Genomic DNA, 15125 nt, shown 5'->3' with positions numbered 1-15125 from the left:
AGATAGAGATATAAATAGAACCGCCGAAGTGTTCCGACCGGCAATCGTGCACCTTCGAGTTTTCAAATTCAGAAGAGGAGAAATGGGTTGCGCGCGCAACCAAGGCATTTATATCGTCTCCTACCATATTCACACGGACATAGACGTGTCATAGTATTGGACCACGTCTCGTTTCAGATCTGTGATCACTGCGTCGGGTTGGTGCCAACTTTATGTTCACTAAATCGCGTAACCGTTACGTGCACGAAGTCAGCTAGGATAGTAAGCCTGTTTCTTTACTTACACAGGAGCAATTTCTGATCCTTGTTGCATCAGAGCACCGAGCGTGAACCATAAGCAGTTCGAAAAAGTTAATTGGTTTTTTAATTCTTGTGGTTCATCTATGCATGGATATGGATTAACCCACTCAGCAGAACTCAATCTTCCTAGGATAACAAGTTCTATCGAGACAAATATGTAGGCCGCTGTTAAATAGAACCAAACATCAAGTGTAAGGGGCGACAAGAAAGAAAGTAAGCTTCCTTCAGCTTTAGTTGGTCTCCTGTAGAGAATACTTATCCCTGCAAATATTTATCTTCAGTTTAGAATTAAATTGATAAAGCTGTGCTCTATTCCAAAAAATTTCTTCAAAAAAACGTACCCAAACTCATAAATGGTAAAGTAAAGTCTACAGCTTCTTCACGTTGTTGAGTGATAGTCAAATCAGCGATTGCTAAATCAGCCTCCTGTGAATCAGTTGGAAATAACTTATGTGATAAGTTTCGCATGAAAATTAGGGTTGCTATAGGTCAGGGAATTCCAAAAAGGTATGGAAGGTCAGAGTTTTGAAAATCAACTGTTTGGTTGAAAAGGCACATATTTTGTTGGAAATGCAATAACTCAAATTTTGAGTATTCAATGTATGTGTATTAACTTTTTTTGTAAAAATTTGTCTTCCGTTATATTTTCCAATCATTTCCCACCCTCATAAAAAAATTTAAGAATGTGGATGACCCCTTATAATATTCTGCACGACTTTTGCTACTAAAAGTCTTTGAAATAAATGTAAAAAAACAATTCTTTTCGCAGTAAAATTATTCACTTCCTAAGCTTACGGTTGCTTTCATACCTTAAACAAAATTTAAACAGTTGGGGAATTTGAAAATTGAAATTTACTAGCAACCTTAAAAATATTTCGTAGAAATTTCTATAAATGATTCAGTTTCTATTAGATGTAGCGTAAATTACGAAAGAAACAAATTTTGACTTACGTTAGCCCGTATTTTCCCGATCATTCCATTCCATTCACCAGTAAAATTATTGTAGGAACCATAATTTTTGTCATCTTGTACCATGAAGGTATAGTTAAAACCACACATTTTGCTGAGTTCGTCTATAATATCGACTGTATATCCTTCGAAGCGATCGTTACCTACTCTCTTTGTCAAAGAATCCTTTACCGATGCATAGGGTTTCGTCTGTCAAATGCAAGTTATTATAAATTTGATAATTTCAACGTCAGCTTATTGCCAATTCTGACATCGTAAACTACATCGGAAACTACATAGGATAATTTAAATATTGTGATAAATAAAATGCAAACAAAAAATTTGAAGTGCAGCCATCAGGAATCAAGCCCGCAACCTTTCGATTATGAACCTGACACGCTACCGCCTGAGCTGCTCGGCCAGTTGAAATATAGATTTTTCCAGTCGATAAACCTGTCAGCGAAAACTTTAAAGTCATTTTTCTTTAAACTGGCAAAATATTTGGTTCTATAAATTTAACAATTTTATTTTGGGCTCGTCTTCCTATTTAGGTTTGTGTGTTCTTTACGTCGTCAGAATTTTAAATAGAGGCAGAAAGAAGTGATTGTGTACCAGCGAAATAAGGACTCTAAAAGTCTGATTATGAAGACTCAATTCTGTATCTGCTTCGAGTATAACAGGTTTTGGTATCCACTTGAAACCTCGCGTGCTATTCCAGATTCCAATCTTTTTTAATCCATCTTCACCTAAGTTTAAGATATCGACTGCGAATTCAGAACGGTAGCCTCTGGTATCAAACTTTACTATTCCAGTAAGTCCTTCCATAGACCCCTGCAAATTTTATAATTGAGGCGCCCGATGCAAAAAGGAGATATAGAATTATTTTTCTGGATTGAGGAGGTCCCTGCCCCCTAGTCCTGGTCCTCCAAGCCTATATATATTTTCTTGTAACTAAGTTTTTGACCGACTTGGGTACGAATTAACGGTACACGTCCTATGAGGGCATTATGTCAACACCACAAACAAACTTCTTGTCGATGATGAACAGATAGTGGACGAGCCCAGTTTGAAGTGGCGCACCGATCCTAGGCTCGGCTTCCTCGTAGCGGAGAACGGCCGCATGTGGGAAGTATTGGGAGAGCGTGCGCACGCCGGGCTCATACGACGCTCTCCCACCAATTTCCTCCATGCGGCGGTTCTCCACAACGAGGGGGCCGAGCTTAGAACGCAACTTTTTAAACTGTTTAATCATCGCCTAACGAAGACATTATACGTGTTTCTTCTTACTCTACCTTTGCGCGACAGTTGCGCAGTTTGAAAAGGTCGCGGTTCGTTAACATTACTGGGCTAGAGTGATATTTGCAGAAGGAGCAGCCAGATTGTCTGTTGCTCTCATTCAGTTGTGTCTACGGCTCGCCTTCGACTACCTCAGCTAAACATTCCTGTAAAGAAACCTCCTAGGATCCTGGACATATTTCTGGTTGCGATACTGCACTGAAAATCTTAAGTGTTGCTGTGCATGAATTTAGCGAAGGAAACTGTACATGATCCTGCAATGGAACCTGCACCGATAAAGGAACCTATGAACGACCAAGTATAAGTACCTGTACATGTTTCATTGCGAAGTAAATTCAGACATGAGTTCCTGTACATAAACAATTATGTGGTCCTTTACACAAAGCCGTCGCGAAAACTCATTTAGTTTACAGCTGTAAAGTTGCCTTCCTTTTTTTTCTTTGAAGATCAAACTTACTATCGAGAGAGTCAATCCACTTGCGAAATCTCGCGGAATAGCTCCTATGCCGGGTTTTTGTTGGATCCTGAATAGTTTTCTGTCTATAAACCCGCGTCTCAAATCACTCCATGAAGGAACCTGTACATGATCATTCAAAGTTTAGCTTTCATACAGGTTTCTTCACAGGAACATGTACAATTTTTTCGTCAAATTCCTGTACAGGAACCCTCAAGATTATCTGAGCAGGTGCGTGTGCAGGAACATGTCCAGGATACTCCGTTGCGCATGTACAAGAATGTTCAGCTATAGGATGCGCCTTCGACTTGCCTAAGTCTCACCGACTGTTTCTGATGAAAATATCCTTCCCACTTAACAAAACTCAGTCACATGTGCTTATCACATAAATTAGTATTAATTCTCGTTTTTGCATCCGTAGTTTTAGTTTTCAATAAGAAGGGGGGGGGGCAAAATTTGCAGATACTACATCTTTAACTCACTGTTCGGATGTAGTTAGTCAGAGTTTCACCATGTTCCCAAATCTCTGATCCATCACAGGGCAAAGATCTGACAATTTTCTTTGTCGAATTAGTAAGGTTCTTGAAAGCTAATGCAACAAATTGTACTGCATCGTACATCACAGCTTTATTTGTAGTTAGCTTTCCACAATCGGGCTTCTTGTAATTTATTATTTGAACGAGTTCATTATCTGGATCAATTAAACGAAGTGCAGTTATGTTCATCCCAGAGTATTGATAAGGTTGATAATTGATCGTCTGCAAATCCTAAATAAATATTTCCGATACAAGTAATACAGAGAAAAAATATATTTACATATACTTCATTTTACCTGTACAGTTGTTGGATTTTATGAAAACGATCAAAAATCTACGTCGGCCAGGATTCGAAACCGGAGTTCCTACTTTTCATGAGCGGCAAGCAGTCTGGTTAATAATAGGAACTTCCAGTTCAAATACAGGCAGAGGTGGATTTTTACTATTTAAGATTGAATTGTTAAAAACTTACTGCTACTTTCTAAATGCTCAAAGAAAGTTATTGTATCACTAAAAAAAATCTTACCAATGAAGTAATAATCAAGTTGAATTTATGAAACAATAGACCAACTTGCAAAGCCTGTTTTAGAACTTCGGGAAGAATTTCAACAGAACAATCAATTATAAAGTTTTGTTCTCCAGATAATTTCACATCACGTAACATTCGTCTGAAAAAAAAGTTATTTCACACTTTGCTTACTTTTCGTTCACACAGTCTGCTGGGGATATCTTTAAATTAAAAAAGATAAAACCACAATACCTATAATCTGGTCCATTTAGTAGACGAACTGATACTGTATATCCTGTACTATTCCAACGTTCAAGAAGTGGTTTTATCATCAACAAACTGATCTTATTTTCATAGAGTATCGTGTAAGTTTTCCAATTATATTCCACAACAAGATCATAGTAAAGCTAAACACCAGAATTATAAAAAATAATGGTCTTACTCGGATGCACAATTATTATTTCTTATATGCAAGGCTGCCACAGATAATTGAAAAAAAATTTTAATTGACAACACTCAACTCTCGATTTAAGAACGGATTCGGACTGGGCTTTTCCTGCCCTTGATCCTAAATCGAGGAAATTCAAACATAAAAAGGCCGCGCCACATGAATAACTTCTGTTGGATCTGGACACATAACGCGGCTCCCCTCATCATGAAACTGCAGATGACATCAATTTTAGGAATAGCGTAAACCGAGGGATCTTCTGTCGGGAGACAAGTGTCCTCAAATTTATCGGATTGCAATTGCTACAATAAATTTTACAGGTAATGTTCAAAATTATCAAGATGAAATGTTTTTAATTCCTAACCTTTCAGGCAAAAGTATTGAAATTTGAAGAAAAAAAAGAATTATTTTTAACTAAGGAGATTATTTTTCTACTAAAAGATATACATTTTCGTCATAAAATAGAATTTTGAACATTTTAGTTAAAACCAATAATTGAAAAAGAAAGGATTTTTAAAAGAATATTAAAAATTTCAGACAATTGATGAATTTTCAACTGACATTATGAATCTTCAAGCAAAAAAATATTAGTTAAAAAAAAAGTAATTTAAATGTCAACCAAGTAGTTGATTTTTAATGAAAACAAAAGTAAATTATCAAAGAAACGTAATAGTCAATACTTCAACCATAAAGTATGAATATTCAACAAAATGCGTGAATTTTCAACCAAATAGTTTAAATTTTGACTAAAAAAGACAACATTTTAATCAAAAATAAATAAGTTAAATTTTCAATTATAAACATTAATTTTGAACAAACTAGCACAATTTTTAACTAAAGTCTTGAACCAAAAAAATATTATGTAGGAAAGCAATTCAAATTTCAATTAAGTAATTAAACTTTCAATCAAAACAGATTAATCCTCGATTAAAATGTAATAGTTAATATTTGAGCTTTAACATACAACAAAAATTTTTAACACAAAAATTCGAATTTTACTCAACTGTTTGAATTCTCAATTTAAAAAGATAAATTTTCAACCAAAAAGATAAATTTTCATAAATGTTCTACCAAAAAAGAGGAATATTCAACAAAATACTTGAATTTTCAATTAAACGGTTCGAGTTTCTACTGAAAAAGATAATGTTTTAATGAATAATGGAATATTTTAGTTTTAGTTATTAAAAATTCATAAAAAACAAACAAATTTTTAACTAAAGAGATATGTAAGTTTCCAAATAACATAATGAATCTCAAATTGAAAAAATTAATTTTTAACGAATTAGTTGAATCCATAACGAAAACAGATAATTAATTGTCAACGAACAAGTTTCGATTTGTAATAAAATAAAACAGTTCAAATTTATACAGAACGAAATGAATTTCCAATCATTACATTTTTAATTAAAATCGATTTTTAATCAAACTGCTAACAAAGTAGTTTCATCCTCAACAAAAATAAATTATTAATTGTTAAACAAAATGTTGAATTTTCAACAAAAAAAATGAAATTTTTACCAGAAAAGACATGAATTTGAAATAAAAAATATCATTTTCCACAAGAATAGATCAGTTTTAATGTAAATAGTTGAGTTTTTAAGCTGCAAATTAGAACGTTTTTGTAAAGATTTCGCTTTAGTACCAAAAACCCTCACTTCTTTAGCTGATTTTCCGCTTACTCATCTTCCTTTCCCTAGTCCTCATTTCTCCTTCTCTATTCCCTCTGATTTCTAATCATTATTCTGACTTTCCCTCGTATATAATCACTTCCCCTAGTTTTCCTCTCCCCATTTTTCTCCCATTTCCCTATTTCACCTCTCCTCATTTTCCCTACTTTACTTACTCCCCCTCTCATTTTACCTCACTTTTCCTACTTTCCTTCCACTCACTTCACCTACATCCCTTCTCCTCAACATGACTACCCACTGCCCTTACTTTCCCTTCCTCTAATTGCCCCGAATTTCCCATACTCTCCCACCCCTTACTTCAACCTTCGCCCACCCCCTCCTCCAACTTCCCCATACTCTTCTTTTGATCTCCTCGCTTTTCCAACTGACACTCTACTGCCACTACTTCCTTTCCCTAGCCCTCACTTTCCCTTCTCTGTTTACCCTCATTTCTAAACATTACCCCTACTTTCCCTTATGTATCATTACCTCCTCCCCATTTTTTCTTACTTACCTTACTGCCTCTCCGCATGTCCTCTACTTGACCTCCTTTCTCTCCATTTTTCCCTAAATGCTCCTACTTACTCTCCACTCATTTTTCCCATAATTTCCCGAATTTCTCTTGTTACCCTCCCACACTTTTTCTCCATTATTTCCTGTCACTTCCCCTCAGTTCTTCTGATTTTTTCTACTTCACTACTTTCCCTCCCCTTACGACCCCTACTTCCTCTCTTCATTTACTAAAAAGTGACTTGATAAAAAAAGTTACTGGAAGTGAGTTTGTTGATTATATGGCAGCCCTGTTTATATATAATTATATTAAAAATGTTTAAGCACCGTTGATAATGCTTCAGAGTGTGGATAAAAATTGATTGATTTCAATTTGTCATCAATACTCAATGTGGTAGCTATATGCGGTATTCCCATTGCATCACACATGCTATACGCATGGCTTAAACTCTGTGGACTGAGTGGCCCGAAAATTGCAACGACCCCTTTTTCCATAAGTTCACATACTGGAAAAATTAATTTAAAGAATTAAAGCAATGCATCTATTAGATCATTCATGGCAAGACTGAACCAAGTTTAAATGAAAGTTCCGAGTAAATGCCACTTTTTATTGTTTATGGTAACATATTAACCTAAGAATATTTTAAGATACAAATGAAAATAATTGTTCGGGCGCTTTTTCAAACAGTAAATGTTTCTATATTATTCCTAAAAAATAAGAAATGTTCATAAGATTATATTATAAATAAAGAGTGTCACGATCTTACTATGCAAGTGCAATTTTTTTAAATATGTTTTATTAGCTTAAAAATCCTCTAAAATTCTAGCGGACATTGCGGTGAAAGGATGTGTCCAAATGCAAACCTCAAGTGGGTTTTTCAATTTCATGGTTCTTAACGTTAATTTTTTTCTGAAAAAGGTCTTCTCCATCGCTCTGTTGAGAGCGGAGATCCGAGCAGAGCGATGGGGTAGATATTTTTTCCCGACAAAATTTAATTTAAAAATGTTTTAATTCATAGCTCCATCTAGCCATCGTTTCTGAATTAATTTTCTTTAAAAAAAACTAAGTCGTTCAAACCTCCCTCTTTCATACTTTCCCACACGTACTGAACCTACATTTCCCTTCTCCAACTTCCCCTCCTTGCAAAAAAGTACGACGGACAGATGGAAAGAAGGATCGACGTACTGGGCATGCGCCGACAATAGGATTGGTTACCGTAGGCGCGCTTACTTAAAATGATTAATTTTTATTTGCTTTTTATTACAATTATTTACAAGAAATAATAATGATACAGTGCATAATGATTTTAAAAATGGTTTTTAATTCATGCTTCTGATAAAAAGTTATTCCTTACCAAAAATTTAAAATAGATTTTTTATTTTCAAGGATTAACATCAAATAATTAGTTCTTTTTTCATTTTATAAGTCTATTTTTTGCTAAAAGAATTATATTTGATCATTTTACAAGTATTATTTGTTGCGAAAAATTTTCTTGCAAATTTATTGATTTTAAAAAAGCGCGCTAACGTCAACCAATTCGAATTTCAAAGCGACGCATGCGCACTGGAAAAGATATTAGAATAGTTTGCACTGCGCTACTCGCGGTCCTCTCGTGATTTTTCGTTTCCGTTAGCGAATAAGTTGATTCTGACTTCAATTCATTACAAATTAAATAATTTTGTACACTGGTATTAAATTTTTTCGATTCTTTTTATCTTTTTTTAAATAGGTGAATTTTAGTTTAATATTGAAGAATAAGGTTTTATTATTATTAATAGTTTGAAGGGAGCCAGAAAAATGTCCATGGAAATATCAATATGTGGCAGTGGGGCCACACATGCGGCAAAATTGAAACTTGAATGGATTAACATTAAAAAAATTTCTGAGGCATCGTCATGAGAATTGAGGAGATGGCATAGTAAGAGAGTACAGAGAGAGAGCATATACAGGCTTTTCCTTAGTCTGGCAGTAGTGGGGATATCGAAAATGAAACGGACAGATATCCGTTCGTTCTGTCAGTTGTTCTTTTTTTATTCGCTTCAGTCCCAAAAGAAGTTTTACTTCAAAATTGTAGGGTAACTGAAAGGTACTTTCAGAATAATTATAATCATCTTCGGAAATTATAGTGAGCAGAAATTGGCAAGCGTACCGCAGAATCACCATACTCGACATGATTCCAAAGCATATTTAAACAATAAAAACCCGCATTTACTTGAAACTTTCACGTAAACTGAATTTTGCGAGACATTAAGAATTTTTTCTTACCTTTGGTTTGTACATCCCACAATTTTAATTCTTCATCGGTGGTAACATATTTTGTAAGGTTTTTAGGATCTGAGCCTAAAATTTCGCGAAGAGTCGATGCTGATTTCCCAAATACACACCCAATGCCATCATAACCTTCAAATACTCCACCTATGTAGAATATAGTCATGAACACAGACATATAGTCATTTATATACAAGAAAAATATTTAAGCTCTATAGAGAAAAATTCTAAGAATAAAAAAGCATAGCGTTCCAACATCTGTCCAAATTCTTTCCTTCTTTTTGTAGAAGTTGCATACAAAAGTTTGGAAATCGGATATGAAATATTAAACACTCAAAGTCCCATATAATGACATTTTCGGGGGTTTCTTCGCACTGGCCTTGGTACTAAATTTGTACCCTCGAAACGTAAACAGTCAGGGCCACCTGAACCGTTTCCACTTGGAACGCATAATATTGCGCAATATGCAGGACTGAGTACTCGCGCACTGCGGCGCTTCCGAGGCCTTCTGAGGTCAGAGTCGCAACCGTCTCTCGCCTCTTGAGCTGAGAAACTGCGCGGGCCAGCAGTTGAAGGCATTCTATGGGACCTGGAGTTTATTCTAACATCTTAAAGTAATATTGAAATATATTGCATTTTCGACCAAATAATTCAATTTTCGTCAATAAAAGATTTATTTTTCTTTACTAAAAGAGATGTATTCTTAACAATAACAAAATAAGTTTTACCGCATCGCGTATCATATATGATACATATAGTTTTAAACCAAAAAAAATATTCTTGTGAGGTTCAAACGGTTTACAAACCCCCGCCAACTAATTGTTAGTCCATGGCTTTACTGTAAAAACACTACACAAACAAAAAAAAATAGACATTGTTATATAGCCTTCCTAAAAACGCCTGATTTTCGTCGTTGAAAAAAAAATCATGTGGTACCGGGTTAAAGCTAAAAAAAGTCGAACGTTTCAGAAAATAGTTGACTTATAAATACAAAAAACTTAATTTTCCATTAGGAAAGATGATTTGTAAACAAAATAATTGAATTTTCAACCTTTAAAAACGTGTGTTTAAAAACACAATCAACTTCAACCACAGACAGTTGCATTTTTAATCAAAGATTCAAATCTTCAAGCCAAAAGAAAATTTTTGTTACAAGAAAATTAAATTTTAAACTAAGAATTATGAATTTCTAGTAAAAAATAATAATTTTCAATTCAATAAGACGAATTTTCGAAAAATAAATTAAATGCTCTAACAACAATAAATGAATTTTTAACCGAATAGTTGAATCTTCAAGCCAGAAGAACAATTTTTTTAAAGACAGTTTAATTTTCAATAAACAAAAGTACGAATTTCTCATCAAAGGCAGCGAATGTCAAACAATAAGGCTAAACTTTAAAGGAAATAATTAAATTTTTATTAAAAAAGTTGAATTTTCAGCCCATTAATTAAATTTTCAATAAAATAGTTGACTGTTTAACTAAAATTATGAATCTTCAACAACAACAAAAATTAATTTTTAACAAAGAAGTTAAGCTGGCAAACACATGGCTGAATTTTAAGTGAAAAATTATTGAACTAAAACAAAAGACGAGTTTTCAACCAAATAATTGAATTTTCAAAAAAAGGCGAATTCTTTAGAAAAAATATGAATTTTCCACCCAAAGATACGAATTTTCAACCAAAAAGTTCATTTTTAACCAAAGAATTAGTTTTCAACGAAATAGTTGAATTTTCTATTAAAATAATAAGATTTTCAACCCAAAAGACGCATTTTTCACACAAAAATCAAATTTGTAATCCAAACAGTTGAATTTTAAAGTAGTTGACATGCCAAAAGTCAGATATCTGAAGAAAACAGACATTTTTTCTGTGATTTTATGAATCTAAATATTATCACTATTGCCATTTCAAATAAAAAACATTATTTTCTTGGAATAATTTTAAAATTCCCAGCAACAAAAAAACATTAATTTGACCCATGTTTTTTTGCAATTGAATTTTTATGACCGTCGCTTCTTGCCAAATTTTAAAAAATGATTACTTTTTAATTAATATGGCTCTACTCTTTTCAATTTTAAAAGTTAATGTTAATGTGGCTGAAATCGTTAGCACAATTTTTTTAAAGAAATCATTTTTTAAACAAATAATTATATTTTAAGATTATTGAGTTATTTTTTAAACTAGAAACAGTAGAGTTATAGAGAATAGCACGACAACTATCTTATTTAAAAAAAACTATCAATTTTCCATGAAAAATGGAATAGTTAAATTTATATTAGAAAAAATTGATTCTCAATAATAATAAAAAGGATATTCAACTAAATAGTTGAATTTCAATCAAAGCCATGAATTTTTTATCGAAAATTACGAATTTTTAACAAAGTAGATTAACTTTGACCTTAATTGTTGAATTTTTAATCAAGAAGAATAATTTTTGGCCAAAAATATGAAACAGTCACGAATTATATAAATTTACAACAATAATGTTGAATTTTCAACCAAAAACAATCGGTTCTGAACCAATAATGGAGTAGTCAAATTGGTAGTTAAAAAATTTAATTTTCAATGAAAAAGAAAAATTTTTTGACAAAATATTTTGATTTTCAATCAAAGAGATGAATCTTCAACTAGGAAAATGAATGTTTAACAAAGTAATTCAAGTTTCAGCTAAAAAGTTAAATTTTCAACCAATAATTTATTAGTTCAATTTTCAGCTAAAAAAAATTAAGTTTCAACCTACGAAAGTGAAAATTCAACTAATCAGTTCAATTTTAAATAAAGAAGATGAATTATGAAGGAAAAAATTAATCGTGGAATTTTCAACTAAAAGCGATTAATTTTCAGCAAAAATTGGATTAGTTAACTTTTTCGTTAAGAACATAGCATATCTTAAATATTTAGAGGTAGAAATTACCTATTCGAAAATTATTATATCCGAGACTGAAAGGCAAGAAAGCCACCAGGATATAATTCCACAACATCTTAGAAACATTCTGAAAACAAATAAAATACATTAGTCAAAGCTTTGTAGCGTTGCGCCTACAAAAAGGATTTAAAAGCGCAGCAAGATGTAAATAGTTCTTTTCAACCTCTACTTCCCACCCTCACGTTCAACTTTCGTTTCCCCTCCCTTCCCCGACTTTTTCTTCATCAACTTTCCCCTCTTCTAACTCCTTCCTCCCTTCCAATAGTTCCGCCCCCTCACTTCCCTGAGTTATGAGTTGCGGGTTGAGTTCCGTGCTGGAAGTAAAAAGATAAAAATCCTATCTTTCTCAATTATTTTTAGTCTTTATGATAGAAAGAGATAGAGAAAATAGATGCCATTTTATCACTTTGTCAATCTAAATTCCCGTTTATCTTTCTTAATCTCTTCTTTATCTCATCATATCTTACGTCTATTAGCGTCTATCTTTTTATATCTCTTTTTCAATCTTAATTCACGTTGATCTCTTGCAATCCCCTCTTCTTTATCCCATTCTGTCCTCAATCTATCCTCGTCAATCTTTCATATACTATCTCTCTGTCAATCTAAATTTTGATTCATCTTTTTCAATATCTTGTTTTCTATCTTATCATATCCTTTAACTGTTTACGTCATTATTTTTTTATCTCTCTGTCAATCTAGATTCTCCTCTATCTTTTTTCGTCTCCTCAGCTCTATCTCATCCTATTATTTATCTATTCACGTCAATCTTTTACTATCTCTTTGTCAATCTTAATTCACGTCTATGTCTTTCAATCCCTTCTTCTCTAGCTTATCCTATCCTTTATCTATCCATGTCAATCTTAATTCACGTCTATCATTTTCAATCCCCTCTTTTATATCTTTTTCTATCCTTTAATACCTATCGACGTCAATATTTTTCTATCTCTCTTTCAATATAGATTCCCCTCTACCTTTTTTAATCTCCTTTACTCTATTTAATCATATCCTGGGAATGAGAAAACATAGTCTTTTAGGAATGCAAATTAACCCATTGGGAGAGATAGAATAGTTATATATTTTCCTATCCCCCAGTCCCGATTCTTCTCAATAGTTCGACTTTCAATAGGGTTTTTAGCTGCGAGTTGTTGGTTGTGAGTTGTGAATTGAGCTGTTAGCTGCGAGCTATGAGTTGTGGGTTGTGAGTTCCAGGTTGAGCTGTTAGCTGCGAATTGTGTGTTGTGCAATGTGGGTTGTGAGTTGTAAGTTGTGAGTTGCGGGTTAAACTGTTATCTGAGATTTGTGCCTTGTAAGTTGCGGGTTGAGCTGTTAGCTGCGAATTTTGTGTTACGAGCTTTCGGTTGTGAGTTGCAGTTTAAACTTTCAGCTGCGATTTCTGGTTTGTGAGTTGCGAGTTGAGCAATTAGTTGAGAGTTTTGAGCTGTGAGTTGTGAACTATGGGTTAAACCAATAGCTGCAAGTTGTGGTTTGTAAGTTTTGGGTTGAGCTGTTCGCTACGAGTTGTGAGGTGTGAGTTATGAACTGTCGTTTGCGGGTTGAGCTGCGAGTTGTGAGTTGTAAATTGTGGGTTGACCTTTTAGTTGTGAGTTGTCTGCTGTTAGTTGTGAACTGTAAATTGTGAGTTATGGGTTGTGAGTTAGGAGATATTAGTTCCCCTCACTTACAGGGTTTCCGCCTGGGCCTAAAATACCCTTAAAACCTAAATAACCCACGTAACTTTCTCTGATTTTTGATTAAAAAGCACTAAAACCGTGCCTTTATCAATATTAGATCCAATGTAAAAAAAAAATCCCAAAATATCGTCAAAATGTATTTTTTGTTGCATTTGAGTATGTGCGAAGTTAATATAATTTTGTTATACTTATAAAAATTTCTTGTACTTTTAACGATTAGTATGTATGCATTTCTCAGATCCACTGGTGTAATTTCTCAGCAGCACTTAACCGACTGACATGAGGTAAACACGGGAAAACGTTTGTAGCTTCCTCTTCTCTCATAAATATTTATATCTCTCCTGAATCAGCTACTATAAAGCGAGTTCGTTTATTGATTATTGAGATTGATTAAACGTATTAAACGTACATATTAAACGTCCAATAATCAAGTTAATATTGGGATATTTTGTTGATATTCCCAAGATATCTCTGATATCTGTGAGACGTTTCTGGGATACTCAAATGTCCCCACAGTAGGATATTAAAATTTTTATATATTCTATTCAGGAAATTTTAATATCCCAGAAACATCTCAGAAACATCCCGGTTATCTACTAAGGACATTTGAATATACCAGAAACGTCCTATAGTTATTCTAAATATCTTGGAAATATCCCTTAGATATTCGATTTCAGATGGATAAAATAAAAATACAATTTTTTACCTTTAACAGGGTGGATGATAAACTTAATTCTTCGAATGAAAAAGAAAGCTTTGTATAAAATTTTCATCTTTTTCCTGAATTAGGATTACATTTTTACTAAACCTTGAGTTTTTAAAGCAAACCAAAAAAAATAATCTTTAACAAAATAATTGAATTTTCAGCACCAAAATATAAATTTTTAATAACAAGCAAAACAACAAACCAACCAAAATGGTCTAATTTTCAACCAAATATACGCATTTTTCCGTTTTCTTTCAAAAAGATCAATGTTTAACTAGAAAATATTAAGTTTTTAACAAAAAATAGAAGTTATATATTTTGAGTTTACAAAATAATTTTGTTAACAAAGTAGATAAATTTTGAAGTAATAAGATACATTTTCAACTCAAAAATATAAATTTTTAACAAAAAAGTTAATTTTCAACCAAATAGTTCTTTTATACCTCAAAAAGATAAAATTTCAAACAAACAAAAATTCGTTTATTATAATCAACTAAAAATATCATTTTTCGACAAAAAATAGAAAATTAATACATTTTGTGTTAACAGAATTAAGCCCGAAAATATAAAATTTTAAGCAAAGAAATAAATTTTCAATCAGAAAATATAAATTTTTAACAGAAAAATTCATTTTCAACCATATAGTCTCTTTTTTTACTCCAAAAAAGTGGAAAATTCAAACAAGCAAAACATATTTTTTGATAATCAAATAAAAAGTATCAATTTTCAACTAAAAAATATCAATTTTTAACAAAAAATGGGTATATGATACATTCTGTGCTAAAAAAAAGTAAGCCCCAAAATATAAAATTTCAACAGAAAAGTTAATCTTCAACCAAACAGTTTCTTTTTCTACAAAAAAAA

The 15125-nt window shown here is 32.7% G+C and overlaps 1 protein-coding gene across 2 annotated transcripts in view; it reads right to left on the bottom strand.

The window, feature by feature from the left end:
• LOC117173082 (glutamate receptor ionotropic, kainate 2-like) overlaps positions 1 to 15125 on the bottom strand; it is a 32214-nt gene that overhangs the window by 12015 nt on the left and 5074 nt on the right. For both annotated transcript variants that reach the window (XM_033361477.1, XM_033361468.1), the window contains exons 2-11: positions 11853 to 11931; positions 8933 to 9082; positions 6994 to 7172; positions 4294 to 4448; positions 4060 to 4201; positions 3480 to 3764; positions 1860 to 2078; positions 1251 to 1457; positions 641 to 725; positions 284 to 560 (exon numbers count right to left, since the gene is read on the bottom strand). In XM_033361477.1, the coding sequence (XP_033217368.1) occupies positions 284 to 560; positions 641 to 725; positions 1251 to 1457; positions 1860 to 2078; positions 3480 to 3764; positions 4060 to 4201; positions 4294 to 4448; positions 6994 to 7172; positions 8933 to 9082; positions 11853 to 11919 (1766 nt within the window). In that variant the 5' untranslated portion in view covers positions 11920 to 11931. The remainder of the gene's footprint in view (positions 1 to 283; positions 561 to 640; positions 726 to 1250; positions 1458 to 1859; positions 2079 to 3479; positions 3765 to 4059; positions 4202 to 4293; positions 4449 to 6993; positions 7173 to 8932; positions 9083 to 11852; positions 11932 to 15125) is intronic.

The sequence above is a fragment of the Belonocnema kinseyi genome, chromosome 1 (genome assembly GCF_010883055.1).
Source record: "Belonocnema kinseyi isolate 2016_QV_RU_SX_M_011 chromosome 1, B_treatae_v1, whole genome shotgun sequence".
Lineage (NCBI taxonomy): Eukaryota > Metazoa > Arthropoda > Insecta > Hymenoptera > Cynipidae > Belonocnema > Belonocnema kinseyi.
The sequence above is the reverse complement of the archived record's forward strand: the minus strand, read 5'-3'. Positions and strand labels throughout refer to the sequence as shown.